The sequence below is a fragment of the Muscardinus avellanarius genome (assembly GCF_963383645.1).
Source record: "Muscardinus avellanarius genome assembly, chromosome: 1".
Lineage (NCBI taxonomy): Eukaryota > Metazoa > Chordata > Mammalia > Rodentia > Gliridae > Muscardinus > Muscardinus avellanarius.
In genome coordinates, this window is record NC_137786.1 from 66520455 (window position 1) to 66543561 (window position 23107).

At 40.6% G+C, this 23107-nt stretch overlaps 1 protein-coding gene across 1 annotated transcript in view; it reads left to right on the top strand.

Moving 5' to 3' along the window:
* The window catches only part of CMYA5 (cardiomyopathy associated 5), a gene marked incomplete at both ends in the record, with an annotated part of 94907 nt that overhangs the window by 29846 nt on the left and 41954 nt on the right, over positions 1 to 23107 (top strand). Inside the window, 2 exons of the mRNA XM_080712395.1 lie at positions 11915 to 13956; positions 14263 to 21788. Coding sequence (XP_080568521.1) covers positions 11915 to 13956; positions 14263 to 21788 — 9568 coding nt within the window. The remainder of the gene's footprint in view (positions 1 to 11914; positions 13957 to 14262; positions 21789 to 23107) is intronic.

Consider the following 23107-nt stretch of genomic DNA (forward strand, 5'->3'; position numbering starts at 1 on the left):
CAAGAACCAGGACATTATTTTGTTTGCTGTTGTATCCTCATTACCTAGAACAGGGTCTGGTGTGTGTTAAAATTTGTTGAATAAGCCGGGCATGGTGGCACACGCCTGTAATCCCCGAGCTTGGGAGGCTGAGACAGGAGGATCCCGCAGGTTTGAAGCCAGCCTCAGCTGGTTTAAGAGACCCTGTTTCCAAATATATAAAAAAATAGGTCCAGGAGTGTAGCCTGGAGGTATAAGGTCCCTGGCTTCCAACCCCAGTACCACCAAAAAAAAAAAATTGTTGAATAAATTAAAAGGTAAATTTATAGATAAAAGAAAATAATATATAAAGCATTTTGAAAATCATTAAGTACAATTTTAACTTGTTGTGGAAAACCAGATACCTGTGAGTTTCAGACTGGAATCCAAGTTCCTTTTACTTCTGTTAGTAGATAGTGGCAAAGGCAGCTACGGGGCTAGCATGGCTCATGGGTAAAGTGATCTAAGGCATTTCTTTTAAGAATACAAAATATGATCATTTTGCCTACTCCAATTCAAATTGTCAACCTTATTTCTACCAACTCTTAGACACTGTTGCTGCTTATATAAAATTGTTTATATTGATGATGGGTATGCACCTTCAAAGTTGATTTGTAGTGCTTATGAAGCATCATGTCAACCACTATATTTCTGGAGTTCTTAAAGTTGTGCGAGTAAAGATGTGAGTGTGAGCTTCATACGTATGTGATCAGAGCACTGATGAGTTCTGGCTGGTAGATTTCATCTGTTTAGTTCATGCATCAGGTTTTGGTGGGTACTCACAAGCACATAGATTATCATATCTCTTCTTGCTCTCAAGGGATACCCTTTAGGTCCTACCAGGTACTGTTTCCTGTGTGCATTTATTTATGCTGGGATTTGGCAAGTAGAATTACTACACAACACCCTCTTTCTCTTGTCTGAGTTCTAAAACAACTGATAAATAAGTAAAAGGAATGATAGATAAAATAGTAACTTTATTACTGGCAAACCTGATATCAGAGAATGTGCCTCAGGTATATAGGACAACAATATGCTTCCTAGTCTCAGAAATGGACTGATTTATACCCCCAGTCACAGGCAGAACCATAGGCCTGTCCTCATATATTTCACAGCACAAGTCAACTGAGAAAGAGAAGCTTTTGCTAAAGATGTCTTTCTACATGAGAGAGAACATCTGGAATAAGAAATCAGCATTCCAAGTAATTATTTTAAGTAAATTGCTATCATGTATTTTAAGTGATTTTATAAATATGTTTCTTTAAAAAAAGCTAAAAAATGTGAATCTTCATATCACATAGTTTATTCATATACTCTTGCATAGATGAAGCAGGAAGCTGTTCACACACAACAACTGAGTGTTCTCAAGCTAAACTGGGAGGATGCTGTTGTGTCTAGCGATGCTCCTGTGCGGATGAGGGCACAGGCAGGCACCCAGTTTGCTTCATTGTGGAGCTGCCTCTGGCGGCATCATCCACATGCATCCTAGATTTCAGAAGAATAAAATAGGACAACATTCATTTTTATTTCTATCGCAAATCTATAACTCACACTGAGTTGGTTAATTTAAAGTGAATTCCCAACACCTTGGAGAAAATCTGCACTGAATAGTAATCCTGCCATAAGACACAATGGCTAACACAGTATCTTGCTCATCAATACTTGTTGAATGGATAAATCGACTTTGGGCTTCAATCTGAAGTCAGCTAGATCCACGGTGATTGAGGAAATCTTGAGTTTTACCTGAAAGAAAAACTGCCCATGGGTAAACACGAATAAATGGAAACTTAGCAATGTAAGGAGAGAATAATATAACTACTTCAACTACTTTTTACTAAACCCAATTGGCTGGAGTAACCAAAGCTCTCTGCTTTAAAATAGACTGATGCCCAAGGAAAGCTGACTAATTCAATCAGCCTATTACTCTCTAATTAAAAGCCTATTATTTTTGTACCAGGTCAGTTGTGCTTGTTCCTGAATCTTTTTATACTAGTCACATTTGTGATTGTTACATGGTTTAATTAAATATTAGTTTAAGCTGATGAAATGTGAACACAAAAGTGAAAGAGCTATTGTCACTGAAAACAAAGATGAATGTTTTATAGGGTTTCATAAAAGAAGAGTCTATTAAAAATACAAATAAACCACTGAATGACATGATGTTTGCTCACAGTAAGTAAGCTGGGCTTTATATGTTAAAAAAAAAAAAGGTCTAGAGTGGCAAATGCCATAGGAGGAGATTAATTAAGATTCTAGAAGTTTTGAGGAGAAAAAATACTTTGGCTTGTAGAATCAGTAACAATGACACGGAGAAGCTGATATATGAGCTGGTCTCAAAGGAAAGAAACAGTAAGTAACGTAGTGTAAGGCCTGGTCACAGATTTTATAAAGGAGAGCACTACTAGGCTTCAGAGAGTAGAGGGATTCTGAAAGGTCTGGTCACTGTGAAAGTCAAATACTTGTTCTTTCCATCTACAATGAACCTGAATAGTTTCTGGTATATCCATAAAATGAGAACTTCCTATTATGGCCTAATGATGAAGCATAATAAATTTTTTTTTAATTTGAGGTTTCATAGACTTTTTTCTTATCTTCCTAGTGGCTTAAAAACTTTTTAATCATAGCTATTTTTATGTTTGCTTTATTTGGCAATGCTTATGATATTTTTTCTTGCTAAAGACATGAATATTAAATTGATCCTTGGCAAAAAATTGTAGAGTTACTATGTTTTTAAGAACACATTATTTTTTTAAAGACCCACATAAAACTCCAATTTGTATTGTAAACTTATAAGCAAGTTTGGTATTTTATGCTTTAAAGAACATTTTTCAAAACTTGTAATATAAGTAGGATCATATGTCACTTCCCCATTTTTATGTTATAAAAGTTGATATTTAATGCATTTAAAAAGATTTAGTTGGAAAAAACTGCCCATTACCTTCTCTTGTTTGAAGCACTTCCTGTTAGTACACTGTGATTTCTTGAGAGTAGAATTAGGCACAATGCAAATATAATGTATTATTCATAATTATATTCCTACAAAGAACTTTAATGTTGCTTTAACTGCTGTTCAGAGAAAGGAACTACCAGTTCTTAGAATATAAATCTTGATACCAATAGAAATAAAGTATGATGGTTATACATCTTAATGTTTGATAAGAATGTTTGAGAAATTTCACTTTTTTCAGAAGTATAGTTTTTTTAAAGGAATAAATGGGAGTTTAATTCAAAACAAAGATATTGATGATGAAAAGAGGGAACTTATTATTGTGGTAGCTCCACTTCGATGGCTAGCTATTTCTCTTCAAATTTTCAATTTGGACACATCTATTCACTCTTTCTTGTTTTCTCATTTATAAAATGAGAAATATAAAATTATAAGTTTCTTTCATTCATGATTGTTAATATTTAATTTCAATGACATAATAATCCCTAAGAGCTAACATGGAATGAAGAAAAAGAGACAGAAGATGTTCCTAGGGAAAGTGCTCAGGAATCAGTGTGAAACACAAGGATTTTTGACATACTCATCATAGTCCAGACATGATCCTTCATTTTGGAATGTCGGAGATTATATTTTAAGTACATTTAATAAAATTCATCTTTTGAGAACTGATTTAGACTAGTACTACTGATAAAAATAAGCATACAAATAGAGTATTAGTTTAACAATTGCAGATAAGAATATCTGGACACACAATGCAAATATGTTATTTTATTCAGGAAAACTTAGACATGGAGTAGTAGAGCGCACCCAATTCTTTAAGCTCTCGTCTCACAAAGAGTAATGCTTATTGTAGGCCTAGCCGGACTGCTATGGAAAGGGAAGGGTGATGTTTATGTAAGGCTTATTTATAGGGATGGGGACATGGAAAGAAAAGACAAGACTGAGAACTTTGTCATGGGATTGGAAACAGTTAAAACAATGAAAATTCTAGAACTGAAAATAGAATAACAAAAAATTGCACATTGATGATTTTAGGAAGCAGTTTAGACCCAGTTGAATACAGATGTAGCATACTAGATGACGGGTTGGACAAAACAACCAAAGAAGGGACAGGTGGGATATAGTGCGCAGTGCTAATTTATGAAAAATTGGAATATCGGAAGCAAAGAGGGGCATTGGGGCAGAAGCAGTGTTTGAATAGAGAGGATATTTGAGAATGTCTCAAAAATGATGAAAGTATTAATCTACCAATTCAAGAAACCATATAAACTGTAAGTAGAATAAGATACCTAAGCATGTAAGAGTAAACTCTGAAAACTAAAGACAGTCAGATTCCCAAAATAGTTGGGGGTTAGTAGAGGAAAAGGTTCAGGTTACCTCAAAGAAACTGCAGTTACACTGACAGCTTATAAACTGAAATAGTGGATGACAAAAAACAATGGCACGATTATATATACATTTATAAAATATATATATATATGTATGTATATATATATATATATATATATATATATATATATATATATATATATATATATATATTCTTCCCTCCCCCTGGAGGCACAAAGGCTTGTTTAGAAAAGCAAGAAATACCCATTCAGGAAGAATTCAGGCCATCTCCAGAGTGAGAGACGCCAGGATGTTTTGAAGTGCTGTGAGAAAATACCTACCAGTCTTGAATTTTATACTCCTAATTTTTTTCAAGAATGAAGATATAAAAGACTTTTAGTAGAAAAAGTAGTGAGAGTTTGTCACCAGAAAATTTATACCAGAGGAAATACTAAAAGGGAATTCTTTAGGGAGGAGGAAAATGATTCCAGATGAAATCTCAGAGAAGCGGAAAGGAATAAAGCACAATAAAAAGTTTGGTATCTAGGTAAATCTAAGTCAAAATGAAGAATTTAAACAGTAAAAGTAAATTATGTTACGTGAAACTTAAATACATTTCTAGAAGCCTGGGTGTGAAGGCGCATGCTTCTAAACCCAATACTTAGGAGGCTGAGACAGGAGGCTTACAGAATTGAGGCCAACCGTAGCAACTTAGGCTCTCTGCAACTTAGTGAGAGACCCTGTTTCAAAATAAAATAATAATATTGGGCTGGGAGTGTAGCTTGGAGGTAGAATGTCCTTGAGTTACATCCCCAGTACCGTGCACACAAAAATTATAGACTTAAAATATGTACTTATAATGACATGTAAATTGAAAGTAAAGTAATTTATGGTACTTAATATTGTCTAGAAAGAAGTAAGAATACTAATTTATGTTAAACATCAATTAGTCAAGGGTGCATATTGTTATTTTTAGGACCATTTGCTAAAAGAAGAGTAAAAAAGAATGTAGCCGACAAGCTAATAGAGGAAGATATGGAATAATAAAAATATTTAATCCAAAATGAGAAGAGAAAGAAGAGAAAAAGGAACATAAAATAGGTAGTTCAAATAGGAAACAAATAATAAGGTAGCAATTTCTTTCTTTCTTTCTTTCTTTCTTTCTTTCTTTCTTTCTTCTTCTTTTTTTTTTTTTTCACTTCTGGGGATGGAAACCAGGGACATTCAACCTTGGAGCTACACCCCTTGCCCTATTTTTGAATTTTTATTTATTCTTTATTTTGAAACCGGGTGTCAGTGCGTTGCAGAGGGCCTCACTAAGAGGCAGAGGTTGTCCGTGAACTGGGATCCTCTCGTCTCAGCCTCCTGAATTCTGGGATTACAAGTGTGTGCCACCACGCCTGGCTAAGGAAGCAAATTTAACTCCAAATACATTGGCAATTATATTAAATTTAAACAGATTAAATGCTCCATTTGGATTGTCAAAGGATTTTTTTTTTATTTTTTTATTTTTTTATTTTTTATTTTTTGGTGGTACTGGGGTTCCTGGAAGCCCTTCTCCCTCCGGGCTACACTCCCAGACCTATTTTATATTTTTTATTTTGGAAACAGGGTCTCTTAAGCCAGCGAGGCTGGCTCTGAACCAGCGCGATCCTCCTGTCTCCGCCTCCCAAGCATGGGGATTACAAGTATAATCGGGCCACCACGCCCGGCAGAGGATATTATTTTTTTATTTTTTTGGTGGTACTGGGGTTCCTGGAAGCCCTTCTACCTCTGGGCTACACTCCCAGACCTATTTTTATATTTTTATTTAGAAACAGGGTCTCCTAAACCAGCGCGCGCGGCTGGCTTCGAACCTGCGCGATCCTCCTGTCTCCGCCTTCCAAGCGCGGGGATTACAAGCGTGCGCCACCACGCCCGGCGCAGAGGATATTTTTAAAATAATAATATCTGTCTATAACAGACCTATCTAAAATATAAGGACATATAAAGGGTAAAAGTAAAAATAAAGAGAAGATACTCTATTTAAACATTAGCCAAGAGATAGATGGCATACTTTTGTTAATCACAGCGAGCTGGGTGTGGTGGTGCATACCTGTACTCCCAGTACCTGGAAGGCAGAAACAGGAGGAGAGCAGGTTTGAAGTCCACCCAGCACTTAGGAAGATCCTTAGCAACTTAGTGGGAAGACCCTGTTTTAATATAAAAAGGGCTAGGGGTGTAGCCCAGAGGTAGAATGCCCCTGGGTTCAATACCCAGTACCCAAACAAAACAAAACAAAAAAACCCAAAAAATATCAAAGCAAAGCTTTACTACTATCGATATTTTGATACTTTAGGCAAAAAAAATCATTACTTAGAAATAAAAGGATGTTTTGTTATGGTTAAAAGTTAAAATTTTTAGGATGATATAACTTCCAAAATTATTTATATCTATTAATATTGTTTTGAAACATATAAATCAAATATTTACAGAACTAAAAGGAGAGACAAATCTGTAATTGTAGTAGGACATTTAACACATATCTCTTGGTGTAGAAGAAGCAGACAAAAGGTGTTACTAAGGATAAAGAAAGACTTGAATAACACAACTAATAAGTCTAACTTAGTTGACATATAATAAATTTCTAAAAAACTATGAGACATAGGTCCTTTTCAGGAGCACAAATTTTTTTTTTGTTTTTTCTGTGCTGCGGGGGAGCGAACGTAGGGCCTCACATAAGCTAGTCGAGAGCTCTAGCACTGAGTTCGAACTCAAACTCAAACCTGCTGAACCCCCTTTTTTTTTTTCTTACCCGGTTATGGAAGGTGGATATGAGAGGAATCATTAGATTTGTCTCATTTCCCTCCTTTAGATAAACCTACACGGGGAGCCAAGAAATAATAAGGTTCCTTTGTGAGAATGCTATTAGAAGAGAACGGATGAGATGATCTAATAGCCAGTATCTTTAACTATGGAAAGCTGGTATATACATAGATGCGAACACCGTGTTGCTGAGTAAGAAAATCCTGGGAGCATTTATGGACTGTGTGAGGAGCATCCCCTTCTGTTAGTATTGTTTCTTTGGATGGAGTGTGGTATGAAATCTGGGGCCATGGCTTTCCACAAGCTGATCTCGTCATCCTCTGATTCCTCTTGGCTGCCACTCGGCTTTGTCTCTCAGTGAGCCAGACTGTTCATTCACGTGTATATTTTGCATATTCTACGGCCTTTTCCAAGAATGACTTCCTCTCCTCATATCACCTCCTCTCCTCATCCATTTGGAAAACTCCTATTTGTTCTACAAACCAACTCAAGTACCTTCTGTGAAGTTTTCCCTTCTTTCTGTCCTCATTGGATTTTGCCTGTCCTCTGAGCTAGTACTTACCGTACTATATTGAGATGTTTAGATCTGTCTCCCCATTGGATTTGGATTTCTTCTACTTTTATCGATGCATCAGAATTGTACACTTGTGAGATTTACAGAGATACATTCATATATGCATATAACAGATCTGGATTTCTTAAAAGAAGGTTCCGTGTCTTCATGTTTGTATCACTACTGTCTACACTTAAAAAGTGTCTTAAATGCAGAAATAACGAGTGAACAAATAAGCAGATGACTGGCTGAGCGACTCCACCCCGTGGGGCTCTGCCTGACACCATCGGGTTCTCTGCTCAGCCCTCCCGAACTCATTCCAGCTAGTAATGAAAAACGTCTTTGGTTGGGTACACTGAATTTACAACCAATAATGAACTCTAAATTGAATTTATAATTGCTTTTATAATGCTGCTACGGTCACAGGCATTCTAAATGCTAACTTCCCAGATGCAAGTCATAACCTTAAGTTTTAATTTCATCCTATTTCTGTTAAGTGACACGAAAAGGAGAGGAGTAGTATGAATTGAAAATTATGAAAAATCATGTTAATTAGATTTGGGAAAGCCTAAAAAAACAGTTCCAAGTAAGATTCGGTCCAAGACCACGATTAATTACTAATTAAGTTTAGTAGCTTAACACCAAAACAAATGAGGGAGAGCAGAGTTGCCAGGAAAATGGAGAAACTAGTTGTTTCCATTGCTTCCCAGTCCTCGCTCCCCTGGTGTGCAGAGAGCATGCTATTATTTACAGCACACGGCGGCGGTGAATGGTGGAGGCTGCCTGCTGGCTAGCACTGGCTGGGGCTCTGGCTGCCAGGCTCCACCTGGCTGTGCCGGGAGCTCAGAGTTCGGATCAAGATCTCAGCATGTCCAGATCTCCTTCTCACTAGACTGCAGGGGGGCTCTGAGGTTTTGTTTTTCTTTCTTTCTTTTTTGTTTCTGTGGTGCTGGGGATGGAATCCTGAGCCTCGTGCATGCTAGCAAGCAGTCTACCACTGAAATACATTCCCAGTCTGGAGGACTCTGAAGTTTAACCAAGCGGAGTGAAGTGTACCTGCAAGAACTTGCGGTCCTGGTCCTCTGCCAAACCTAATATACTGGGAAGGGTTCAGAGTAAGAAAGGTATTTAACATTTATGTTTCAGAGCTAGGAGTAGGCCACTGTGAAATCCCCTGGAAACTTCTAAAGCATAAAAACACAGCAATGCTCTGTTAATCTGGCCCCCTGATCCCCCTTTTTTGGTGCAAGGGATCAACTCAGGACCTCACACGGGCTAGGCAAGTACTCTACCACTGGGCGACATCCCCAGTCCTACCTTCATACATTTGAATCAGAGTCTGTGCAGAGGGATATGGAGTGGTTCAATATTTTAAAACAGTTCCTCACAGGTGTTTCTAAAGTGTTTCTGAGTTAAGAACCACTGATATAAGCACTGACTGATGATTATACATGGTTGATAAGGAACCTAAATTCTAACTATGTGTTCTTTTTTTTTTTTTTTCCTGTACTGGGGATTGAACTCAGGGGCATTCTACCTCCGAGCTGTACCTCCAGCCTTGATTTTTTATTCTTTATTTTGAAACAGGGTCTCACTAAGTTGCAGAGGGCCTCATTAAGTAGCCAGTCTGGCTGCAAATCTGTGATTCTCTAGTCTCAGCCTCCCAAATACTGAGATTATAAGCATGCACCACCATGCCTGGCTAACCATGTGTCTTTTAAAAAGAGCACCTTCATTTAATACTTGTGCTGTATTTGACATAGAGAGTTTTCTATTTTTATTGTTGTAGAGAGGAAAAAGCCAGCTGATAGTTTGGATTCATCTTAAATTGTAGCCATATTCCTAGAAAAAAAAAAGAATATTTGGGGTTTGAATTTTCAACCTGATATTTCTGGAGCAATGGCACCCATGAATGCTTAACTGGTCAAACATGGTAATGGCAGAGGCTCTAAACTAAGCCCTGAAAGGCAGGTGAACTTAGATATGCTGAAGTGGAGTATGAGTGGAAGAAGCATTCTTGGTGGAGGAACAGCATGATGAGCACAGAGGAGGGAAGGGATAGAGGAAAGAGCCAGAGAAGAAGGCTACCTAGCCTGAGACATGGGCCCAGTGGCAAACGATGGGGCAGCCAAAGCCAGCAGTCCACAAGGACAGCCTTTCCAAACATCTGGAGCAGTTGAAAATGACCAAGCCCAGCCTTCTCCAATGTCTACTCCAAGGATTGTATGGAAGGCCAAACTACAGATAACATTTATTTATTTTTTTACCACTAACTTTATGCCAGGCACATTTTCATGGCATTTCTTAAGGATTAACAAATGCAATCCTCACCACAAACCCAGGAGGCAGGTTCTGCTATTATCCTTGTTTTACCGAGTAGGAAATGAAGTGCTTGAGGATGCCAATGTTTGTGATCTCTCTTGTAGTCAACGACCCATTATTTTAAAATCATGACTCAGAGTTCCATGCCATATTTACTGGACAGCAAAATACATATGGTCATACGTCACCAAATGACAGAGATAAATTCTGAGAAGTGCGTCTTTTGGCAGTTTTAATCATTGTGTAGACATCATAGCCTAGATAGTAGAGGTCAAACTGCATGTGGCCTCCTGATGCATTCAAAATATGCAGTAGACACACAATGTAAGAGGCTGCTGCTGAGGTAATGTGGCACATGGTTTTACAGTAAATTTTTTTCTCCTTTTCATTTTTTTTCCTCCTTTTCCTCCCCCCCCTTTTTTTTCTGATACTAGGGATTGAATCTAGGGGTGTTCTACCTCTGAGCTACACCTTCAGCCATAATTTTTTTTTCTTTGAAACAGAATCTTAACTAGGTTTATGAGGACCTTTCTAAATTGCTTTCTAATGGCTTTGAACCTGTGATCCTTTGGTCTCAGCCACCCAAGTACTGAGAATACAGGTGTGCAGCACCACACCCTGCTGTAGACTTTTTTTTTTTTATGTAGAAGAATACTCTAAACTAATGATAAAAAGCATAACACGGTAAATACACGAACCACCAACATAGTTTATTCTCATGGGTAAGTACAATTGCATGTGTTCTATGTTTATACAACCGGCAGCTCGGTAGATTTATTTCCACCAGCATCACCATAAATATGTGAGAAATGCATTGAGTTACATTGGGACAGCTACATCATCACTAAGTGACAGAGACTTTCAGCTCTGTTATAATCTTCTGGGACCAAGTTAACCACAGAGGTAGAAGGGATGTGAGTATTTGGAAATAATGTCAGATAGGGATCAGAGAGCTAAGGACTTATATATAATTCTTTTTTCTGTAGGTGTGAGAAGTTAACTAAGATTTTTGAGCAGGGAGTAGCATGATGGAAATGTTTAGTAAAGACAGTCTGGGAAGAGGCAGGGAAGAGGCAAAGCTGACCAGTGAGACACGGAGAGCAGTAGTTTAGGAGGGGGACGGTACAGAGAGCAACTGCTTGACCACAGAGGTTACAGAGAGGGCACAGGCGCAGGACTCATGATGAGGATTGGGCCTCAGTGACTGGTGATCAGGAGGTGAACCTTGATGGGGGAAGATGTTGAACTCAGTTTTAGCTTTTCTTGAGTTTGAGGGATCTTGAGTCATTCTGGCCTAGAGTGTGTTATTGTATTTAGTGTCTTGACTTTAATTTCTAACTTTTCTTTTTTATTTTATTTTATTTAGTACTTTGGATTGATCCCAGAGGCATTCTACCTTGGCACTATACCCCAGTCTTTTTCATTTTTATTTTGAAACAGGGTCTTGCTAGGTCACCAAGGCTGGCCTTGAATCTGCAATCCTATCTCAGCTTCCCAAGTACTGGAATTATAGGCATGTGCCACCACTTTAACTTAATTTGATGCAATATATAGCCCTATTTTTGATGTAGATGACAACATTGATCTCTGTATTTTAACTTCACATTAATTCTTTATCTACTAAAATTTATTTACTTATTATTCCAATAATTAACAGAAGCTGGGCATGGTGGTACGTGTTTGTTCATCCCAGTTCTTGGGAACCTGAGACAGGAGGATTGTGGGTTCTTGATCAGCCTCAGCTACTTAGTGAGGACCTCCATAACTTAGTGAGACCCTGTTTCAAAATAAAGAATAAAGAATAGGGCTGGGAGGTGTAGCTTGGAGGTAGAATGCCCTTGAGTTCCATCCCCAGTACTTACAAAAACTAAAATAAAATAAAATAGACAAATTTTATTACTGTAATAATATATAATTGTTGCTCTTATTACTTGCTATAGGTTATCAGACCAGGATGAAGAAGAGGGCAAGACCAAGCAAGAGTGTATCATATCTGACCCCTCCTTTTCCATGGTGACAGTTCAACGGGAAGATAGTGGAATCACCTGGGAGACCAATTCAAGTAGATCTTCTACTCCTTGGGCCTCAGAGGAAAGTCACACTTCTGGTGTGTATAGTCCAGAGGGGTCATCTGTGAATTCTCCTCCAGGAAATGTTTCCTTCATTGTGGATGAGGTTAAAAAGGCCCGGAAAAGATCTCATAAATCGAAGCATGGTTCACCATCATTGCATCGGAAAGGCAGCAAAAAAAGAAATTCTTTGGAATTTCAAAATGTTCCAGCAAACAAAAAAGACAGTTCTTTAATCTCAGAAAGCCAGGTATTAAATACCGAGAAAGAGAAGTTATTATCTGACATTTATGATAAAACAAGAAAAAAGAAGACCACCTCAAATACACCTCCTATTACTGGGGCAATATACAAAGAACACAAGCCATTGGTGATAAGGCCAGTCTATATAGGAACAGTACAATATAAAATTAAGATGTTTAATTCGGTTAAAGAAGAACTAATTCCTCTACAATTTTATGGGACATTGCCAAAGGGTTATGTAATCAAAGAAATACATTACAGGAGAGGCAAGGATGCGTTCATTAGTCTAGAGCCAGACAATCATGATTCTAACATAGTTTCCAAAACAGGTAAACCAATAGCCCAAAACTTAGAAGATGAGAAAGTAAAAGAGCTTGCTCCACCCTGGAGAAGTGCCCTCTCTAAAGGATCAAAGGCCTCCACATCCTTATTTGGTCACGAAAATCAAAAGAAAATTTACTCTGATTCCCCCCTAAATGCCACATCTACCACCAAGCATACAGTTTCCTCTTATTCAAATAATGACACAGTGGAACAAGAGGCACAGCCCAGGCCACCATGGTCAGTGCCCAGAGAGCCGGGTGAGGAAGCAGAATCCCATGCAATGGAGTCTTCCTCTCTTCCACCCGATACACCTGCAACTGTGTTCTTGGAAACAGCAAAGGAAGAATTTGAGCCTGATTCACAAAGAACTGTAACTTCAGAGAATGATTCTGCAGTCTCACCAGCTTTATTGGAAGAGTTACGGGAGGAAGACCTGGATTCTGCAGACCATCCCGCTTCCCTAGTGGCAGAGAAGGATTCTCTGGAGACAGGCCTATTGGGTCTGACACCATCGATCCAGGAAGGGCTTGAACCAGGAAAGGAGGAACTAGATCTGACTTCACTAGAAAGGGCAGAACCAGTTTCTGCACACCTGACCTCTTCTCTTCCCAGTGTCCAAGGAGAGAAGGAAGAACATGTGGCTGAGCCATCCATTTCACCTCCTGAACCTTTAGTGCTACAAGAACCAGATAAAGAAGAAATAGAAACTTCACTACCATCAGATGCTACTCCTGAAGCTGAAGGTTCAAATTTAGCAGAAGAGATCATAGAACTTGATTACCCAGAAAGCCCGTTAGTTTTTGAAAAGCCCTTCCCACCACGTTTGTCCCCTGAAGTGGAGCACAAAGAAGAAGATGAGCCCATTCTGCCATTACGGACAACAGCAACACCTGAACGTGTCACTTTGTCGGAGGAAGAAAGAGAGGAAAATGAGTCTGTTTCCACAGATTCTGCTTTTGTATCGGAGTATTCAGTCCAGCAGGATTTGAAACTTGAACCAGCAAAGCAAGAAGTTGAGCCTGTTTCTCCATCCAGTATGAAAGCCACATCTGAACATGCATTTTTGTCAGAAGAAGAGGCTGAGGCATTTGAGCCCTATTCCCCAGCTGCAGACTCTGAGTCTGAGCTCTCTCTTTCGCCACCTGCTATTGGGAAGAGTCCTGGATTCCAGGGCCTGCTGTTTCCAACAGTTACCTCAGAACCCACAGTCCTATCAGATGAGGCCTCAGAAAGTGGACGTTACACACCAGATTCCACGTCTACTTCTGAATATTCCATCCCATCACATGAGACACAAGAGTCACTGAAGAAAGCAATTGACCACAAGTCCCAATTAAAATCAAAAGGTATTTCTGAGCACAGGGTTCTGTCAGAAGTAGAGAAGGAAGACACCGGCTCATCTTCCCCCACTGCAGTCTCTGCGTTGGAGCGCTCTCTCTCACCATGCCCAACTGAGAAGACTCCTGAATGCCAGTCACCACTCTCTTCTGCTGCCGCATCGGAACACGTGGTCCCGTCAGAGGAAGAGGAGCTAGGCAGAGAGCGTTTCACACCAGATCCCAAACTAATTTCCAAAGGTGCAGTTCCACCAAAGGCAACCCAGGAATCCCAAAGGAAAATAATTGATGATGTATCTCAATTCAATTCAAAAGGTGTTTCTGAGCACAGGACTCTGTCAGAAGAGAAGAAAGACACTGGACCGCATTCCCCAGATGTGGCCTCTGCACCTGAGCACTCTCTCCCTTCACGTACAGCTGAGGTGACTTCTGAGTGTCAGGCCCCACTGCTTCCAGCCTCCCCATCTGAACTTGTGGGCCTGTCAGAAGAAGAGGCTATAGAAACAGGGTGGTATTCACCCTCTTCTACATCTGCTTCTGAGTTTTCAGGACCACCATATGCAACATCAGAGTCCCAGGAGGAAGAAATTACCCAAAGATCCCCTCTAAATCTAAAGGGTGCCTCCTCACCCATGAATTTATCAGAACAAGAACAAGAAGACATTGGACCTTTCTCTCCAGATTCTGCCTTTGCGTCAGAATTCTCATTTTCACCCTACGCAACTCAGGAAGCAGAGAAAAGAAGATTTGAGCATGATTCTCCTATGTGTTTAACATCACCATCTGAACACACCATTCTGTCAGATGAAGACACAGAAGAAACTGAGCTTTTTTCCCCAGACTCAGCGTCACAAGTTTCAATTCCACCATATAAAACCCCAGACACGGAGACAAATGAGACTGAGCTGGATGCTCTATTAAGCCCAACATCTGCTTCGGGACATTCCTACTTTTCAGAAGCAGATGAAGAAGAGTTTGGGTCAACAGCTGTGACACCTGTACCTGAGCATTTTGATTCATTACAGAAGCAAAAAGTTGAACCTCTTCCTTTCCTGTCTGCACCTGAAGACACAAGCCAGCTGCCACAATCAGCCAGTAAAGCAGACAAAACAGAAATTGAGCCAGATCATCCGATAATCTCAACCTCTGTATCAGAATATCTCATTTTGGAACAGCACCGGAAAACTCAAGCATCTGTAGAGCCTGAGCCTGAAGATTTGGTTTCACCATATTCAACCAGTGCATCAGAAAAGAGAGAAATGAAGATAAGTCCATCCACAACTACAACACCAGCTCCTTCACCTGCACCATCATTGGTGGCAAAAGAAGAAACCAAACTGGGTTCGCCTGCACCTCAATATCCAGTTTCACCCAATTCCATCAATGCAATTAAGAAAGAGCAGGAACCCAAAGCGACACTCTCTCTAAAAGTTGCAGATGAACAGATGGCTTTGCCAAAAGTCAGAAAGGAAGAAACTGTGCCTGATTCTCAAGTAGCTACAGCACATGTATCACAGGATCAAAAACTGGAGCCTCAGCCTCCAAATGTTCCAGGGTCGGGGATAAAATATTCAGCTTTTCCTGATTTGGTAAATGAGCCAAAGGAGAATGCTAAACCCAATTTATCTCCAACTGTGGCTTCTGAACTAGAACAGAGAATGTTGTCAGAGGATGAGCCTGAAGTAGTAAAACCATCTTTACTTCTAAAGGAAGCATCTATATCTAGATCTGAGGTTTTATCTGGAGTGAAAACGGAAGTGAAATGCGATTCCAAGATAACAAGTACACCCAGAGAGCTTCATTCAGACTCATCAGGAGTAGGAAAGGAAGTTGAACGAGCACCAATATTTTCAGCTTTGTCAGAAGAAATAAAGAAGGAAATAGAACCCGGCTCCTTTACGACCACAACACCTGCATCTAAGCTTGATTCAAACTTAACCAAATTGGTAAAAGAAGAAATCTCAACAGATTCATCTCTGGTCACCCCTGAAGAGCATTCAGTCTTAACAAAAGTAGGAGAGGGTGAACTAGGAAGGGGTTTGCCACCAGTCATAATGTCTATAAATGAGTCTACAGTTCTTAAAGAAGCGGAAAAGGTAGCAATAAAAAATGCTTCTCACATGGAAATGTCTTTATCCAAAAGTTCAGCTTGGTCAGAAGCAGAGAAGGAGATTACATTAGATTCCACTCCAAACATGTCCTCTGAATCAGAGCTTTCTCTTTTGTCAAAGGTAGAACCCGAAGAAGTTAAGCCTGGGTTCCCAGTATCCAAAATGTCCTCTTTTCATCATCCAGATGTGTCTGAGGAAGCAAGAGTAGCAGACAAACAGGGTCTTTCATTTTCTACAGCCCTTGACTCTGAATGTGTGATTTCATCAGAGAGCAAGGACTCAGGGTCTGTCTTAGAAGTGTTAGGACCCAAACCAGTACCTTCGCTCCACCACGGTGGTGAGATCCAGAAAGAAGCTGAACTTTCTTCAGCACACAGTGTGTCACCTGCACCCAAGCATCTAGTCCCAGAAGGCAACAATGAGGAGATAAACTCTTCTCCCAACTTTGAAGACTTAGCATCAGAAGATTTAGCCCTGACTTTACCAACCCTCAGAGATGATCAGAATAGACAGACAAGGGAGACCTCTGCTGCAGCTCAAGGAGGCTTCCTGCCTAGAAGGCAAGCCTTGACAGAGTCCCATTTGAAGCCAGAGGAAAGAGATGAGCCACACCAACTACCAGAATTGCCAGATGCTGGGCCAGAATTCACTGGTGCTCTAGGTAGACAACATGGATCTGTAGGTACAAAACCAGAGAAGTCTCTTACAATAGAATCAGGGGATTCTGTTTCAGAAAAGGACCTATCTGAGCTTAGGAGCAGAGGAGAAGGAAATGAAAATAGGGAGCCTCATGTGTCTGCTACAGAACCGTCCAAAATTGCTTCTTTAGACCTCCTCGTGGAACAAAAGAAGCCCGAAAAAGCACCTCATTCAGATCAAGCTGTTAAATTATCTGATGCGAGCAACTCTTTTGTAGATAAGCCAGATCTGGGTACTAAACAATTTTCATTTATCAAAGAAAATTTGCCTGTGGAACAATCAAAATCACTTATGACAATGGAGTCTGTAGATATTAAGGAAACCAAAATGCAAGAGTCCTTTATTTCTCCAAAGGATGATAATTGGATGCTGGAAAAGCCAGAATATTTGGCCAATCGACACGAAGAAAAAATACTAGGATCCATGCAGCTGGATTCCTCTGACAGCAGTGATCTGAGGAGAGGGCAGCTCAAGGCAGTTCCGTTGGATAGAACGCAGGTTTTGCAGCATTCTGCAGAAGAATCTCATTTGTTATCACAAGAACCATTTTCTACACTTGATACCTCTGGCAGTAATGCAGAGACCCTATCAACTAAAACTTACTCATTGGGAGAAACAAACCTGGCCCAAGAACCCACATCTCTAGTTCCAGCTGCAGATGTAGAAAGAACCATAGCAGAGGAGAAGCAGATTCACTCTTTTACAGGAAGTGAAAATTTGATATCAGAGAAAGCAAAACTAGAATTTTCTAGGAACTGCCAAGAGGAAAACTGGGAGGAAATCAAATTATCTCCTGAAAGAACCTTTGAGATACCAGTGCCTGGCCCACTAGTAGAACAGGTGAAGTCAGAGACTCTCCCCTCTCCTGTCAAAGCAGCCCATTTCCTGGCAAAAGGCACAGAACCTGCACTGGACAATGATGCAAGCAGGAGCCTACCACGTTTACTTGGAGAGAAACCACTGGAAGAAACAAAAATGGTTCCGTCTAAGATTGTAGATGATACGAATGAAGGAAGGAAACCAGCACCTGAGGTGAAAATACCAACGCAAGGAAAGTCTGTCCCCTCAATCCTAGCACATGAAGAACCTCACCCCCCAGAGACACCTGCAGTGACACAAACACTGCCTGAGAAGCCAAGGGTGGCCGAGCAAGGCCTTGCCGAGGAAAAGGGGAAGAAGGGGATTTCATCTTTCAAGTCGTGGATGTCTAGTTTATTTTTTGGATCAAGTACCCCAGATAACAAAGTTGCTGAAAAGGAAGATTTGGAAACTCAGCCAAGTTCCTCTGCAGAAAAAGCAGAGCCTGTTTTGGAGCCTGAAGGTACAATTCCTGCTGATGTCAGGGCAACTGAGAGAACAACTGATCATTCATTGCCAGAGATAAAACTTAAAACTGCTAAAGAAGGTCAGGACCTTAAAGAAAAACCCATCTTTTTATCGAATTCAGAAGTTTTACAACAGTCAAAATCCAACTCTAAGGTGTCTAATGAAGATTATGGGGAGAAAGAAATACCAGACTATTCACAAAAAATGGACATAGACTCAGTTACTTCAGCTGATGGTGAGGATCATCTTGGAATTCAACCTTATTCTCCCACTGGTGAGAAATCAGTTGTGGAAGAAGCCAAAAACTTTGTTCCTCTTCATGTTACTGAGAGTAAAAAAGACCAGAAGCCAGAAATATCTCCTGCATCTAAGTGGAACATTTCTATTCTTAAGGAAGAGCCAAGTAGCGATCAAAAAGCGAAATCACTCTTTCCATTGGATGTAGTAGATAAGAAGCCACAACAGCCAAAATCAGCTGCCTCTGACTTCACAAGTAAAAATATCACAAAGGAACCAGAAAAGCCAGAGCCAATAATTGTGCCAATGGAAGACTCAAAAGGCAGTGTAATTGATCTTGGTGAGGACAGACTAAAGAAAGAAATGCTCAAACCGGCTTCCTTGAAATGTTCTGAGGAGGAAATGAGACTCAGGTCTGTGAGCCCAGTGGAGGAGAAAAGTAACTTAGAAACTAGATCATATACCTTTGCATCCAAGAAGGAGCTGGCAGAAAAGCAAGAACCTGTGCCCCCTGTAGAGCTTAGAGAAAATAGAGAAAGCTGGCAGGCACAAGTGATGCATGAATCCAGTAGACCAACGGAATTGGGAGACTCCAAAGTAGCTGCTAGTCTGGGGCACATCTATCCAAATGAGGACCGCAAGGAAAGACCCAGCATTGTTGTTGGTTCTGAGGAGGAGAAAGGAGAAGAAAAAGAAAAGCAGACACATATATTTTCAGAAGAAAAGAAACATCAGGAAACTCAGTCTTATCCCCTGAATGCAGCCAAGTCTATGCCTGAAGAATCAGCTCTCTCTTCAGGTCATTCTTTGGCTGAAACTCACGCATTTTCATGCATTAAAACAGCAGTGGTCACTGAAAAACCAGAAAGAATACTCTCAGAGGCTCACCAAGAAACCAGGGGAAGAAAGGCAGCAGGAACTCAACTATGGCCATTAGAAGAAAGTAAAATTTTTGTGGAAAAATCCCACGCTTTTGGTCCTGTGGATCTTCCTTCTCACGATGACATAGATAGCCGCCCTTTTCCTCAGAAAGAAAACTTGGTACCAGAAAAGTCCATCAGGGATGTAGCAGGCCACACAGAGGAAAGGGGGCAGTTCTTAGAGTTGGAGCTGTCCAGAGGCAGTTCAGTAGCTATCACAAAAGAAAGAACGAAGCAAGTCCCAGCTAAAGACTCTGAACAGACTTTAGATCGTCCTTGTGATCAAACGGAGAACTTGGCAACACCACCCCTTCTGCTGTCATCCCTAAAACCACAAACTCTCACTTTAGGAGTTTCTCCAGAAATTAATACAGCGAAGAAAGAGGAAATGCCGTGGTCAGAATTGACTCCAGTGAGGCCGATGGTCCACACCATCCACACATCTAGAGACCACCCTCCTGAGATGCCCAAACAATCTGTTCTTGTTTCAGGGGGCCTCTCAGAGACTGTGGAGGAAGCCCCCATTGATGCACCACTCTCTTTAGCAAGAAACAACTATGCTCAATTTATAATGAATGCATCGGCCACCAGTGCTGATAAAATGGCTCCTACTGATGAGATGTCCAAGGTGGCTGAAGACACGTATGCGAAAGGTGAAGACTTTACAGGGACTAGCAAGCCAGCTGGACTTTCCGAAGATCAGAAGAGCACTTTCAGTATCATTTCTGAAGGCTGTGAGATACTGAATATTCATGCTCCTGCTTTTATTCCTTCAGTGGACCAGGAAGAAAGTGAACAAATGCAAGATAAGTTAGAATATTTGGAAGAGAAAGCCTCATTTAAAACCACATTTCTTCGTGGTGATAGTGAGATAACTGCTTGCCAGAAAGCATTACAGGGCAAGTTAGAAGAGCCTGATGGAAAAGTCACATCACTGAGAGTAGATGAACACCAGGAAACTCAGAAAGCAAAAGCGGTGATAGCCACAGATTCAGAAACTGGCGATTCAGCCTTTATTCAGCCCACAGTCCCCAGTGAAGAGGATTATTTTGAAAAATATACTTTGATTGATTATAACATCTCCCCAGACCCAGAAAAACAGAAGGCTCCTCAGAAATTAACTGCTGAAGAGGAATTCTCAAAGGAAGGCATGAAAGAAGCTATCTCTTTTCCAGAAAGTTCACAGGAAAGTCCCCTAGAACATGAATATGACTTGGTGAAGTTGGATGAAAGTTTTTATGGACTAGAAAAGGACCTCACCAAATTATCTCACTCAGAGACACCAAAGTCTCTGGTTATCCCCAAATCAGCAGATAAAGACAATTCAAAAGACTACAGCCGAGTTGTGGACTCCAGGTCACCCGGGATGCCTTTATTTGATGCAGAGGAAGGAGTTTTGTCAAGAGCCCAGATATTTCCAACCACGGCCAAAGCCGTTAACCCCGAGCTTCTGGAGGAGCCACCCGCACTTGCATTTTTATATAAGGATCTGTATGAAGAGGCAGTTGGAGAGAAAAAGAAGGAAGGAGAGACAGCTTCTGAAGGTGACAGTGTGAATTTAGAGGCCTCATTTCCAAGCAGAAATTCTGACACTGATGATGGAACAGGAATGTATTTTGAGAAGTACACACTCAGAGATGACATTCTCCATGACACATCTGCAACTCCAAAGGACCAAGGCCATGGTCTGGAAGAAAAAGTGATGGGTAAGGATGATTCATATCAACTGATAGCTGCAGATGGGGAAATTTGGGGGAAAACAAAAACTATTTTGGGGGAGAAGAAGAGTCTGGAAGAAGAAAAAAAGACTGTTTACCAGGAAGGAGACTTAATAGGCCATGTGGAGATCCTTGATGATACAGCTATGCAGAGGAAAGCTCCAGTCACAGAAGAAGTCCAAGTAGTTACCCAGAAGATAAGCTATGCAGTTCCATTTGAAGATACTCGCCATGTTCTAGAGAGTGTGGACGAACCAAGCAGTCAGAGTAATGAGGCAGGAAATGCAAATCCGGAGGTCAACCTGAATGTCCCAGTACAAGTGTCCTTCCCAGAGGAAGAACTTGCTTCTGGTGCAACTTATATTCAGGAAACATCACATGAAGAACCTAAAGTGCTGGTCCCACCTGAGCTATGTGAAGAGAGACCCCGTAGCAGCCCTGTGCAGGATGAATATGATTTTGCTGAATCCCTAAATTATGAAGTGGTTAGTCCAGACATTTTATCAGAAGAAATGTATTCACAATCCACACCTGAAGATGTGTTATCGCAAGGAAACGAATCTTTTGAACACATCAGGAAAGATGAATTTGTCAGTGAGGAGGAACCAAGTGTGTCTGTTGAACAGGATGAGTTGGACAGAGAGAGGACAGAACCAGACCAATTATCAACAGAGCTGGTAACTGAGAAGGCACAAAAGGAACGGAAAAAGGCCCAGATTGACACATATTGCTACACCTGCAGAAGCCCAATTTCTGAAATGGACAAGGTGTTTGGCACCCACAAAGATCATGAGGTTTCAACGATTGATACAGCTATAAGTGCTGTTAAAGTAAGTCAATTTAAAGGCATACAAATAATAATACATATGCATTAAATTTGCTTTCTACATTTTTTTTCCCAGTTTTAAAAATGGCCAATGTTGCTGGGCGTGGTGGCGCACGCTTGTAATCCCTGTGCTTGGGAGGCTGAGACAGGAGGATTGCACAGGTTCGAAGCCAGCCTCGGCTACTTAGTGAGACCCTGTTTCCAAATAAAATATAAAAATAGGTCTGGGAGCATAGCCTGGAGGTAGAAAACCTCTGGGTTCCACCCCTAGTACCGCCAAAAAAAAAAAAAAAAAAAAAAGGCCAATGTTAGTTGGGTGTGGTGGAACACACCTGTAATCCTAGTACTTGGGAGGCTGAGACAGGAGGATGCCAGGTTTTGAAGACAGCCTTAGCAATGTAGGAGACTCTCAGCAACCGAGTGAGACCTATTGGTGGCTCAGGTGGATGCTTCTTGTTTCCTAGTCCCGCCATGGAGGGTTGGTGCTTCATGCAGCTCACTAATAATTGTTCCACGGTTCCTGCCATGGAAGCCTGCTGCTCCCTGCAGCTTTCTGAAAATTGTTCCATGGTTCCTACCATGGAAGGTCACTGTTCCAGCAGCTTCCTGACACTAGTCTTTTTTTGCATGACAATGACATGAATCCTGATAGAAGGATTCTAAGAGAATTTAATAATTGGAGGGCCAGGGAGGGCCCCCAATTCTCCTGCCTGTCTGCAGCCAGGGCTTTATTTTTATAGAAACCTTAGACAAGGCATCATAATCAAACAAGTTAATCATAACAAGTTAATCAAACACAGAAGCTAACAATTGTCATGCATTATAATAAAAGAGATCGGTTGAGGTAAGGCATGTGCCAAGCTTAGAGAAAGGAGGGACTAGACCTTACTGGGTGGAGACGACATCAAAGACTGCCCCTCAGAGATTACACCAAGTCCCTTGGAATTTGTCCGCTTTCAGACAAATCTTACTCGGCCAGATACCATGTGTTCAAAATGAGCTGATCCAAGATGATACTCTCACTGTACATTCTAAGATGGCCCCCGACAAGACCCTGTTTCAAAGTAAAAAATAAAAAGGGCTGGTGGTGTAGCTCAGAGGTAAAGTGCCCCTGAGTTCAATTCTTAGCACCCCCCACACCCCACACTCATACACATACATGATCATTATATGATATATCCATCTTTAAATAGAATAGTCTGGAAGCAAAATGAGAGTACTTCATCAAGAATTTGGTTAAGATTGGTTCAACAGATACTTATTGGCTCCATACATTGTGTCAGACATTTTTCTAGGTCCTGGGAATACCAAGAAATAGGGTCA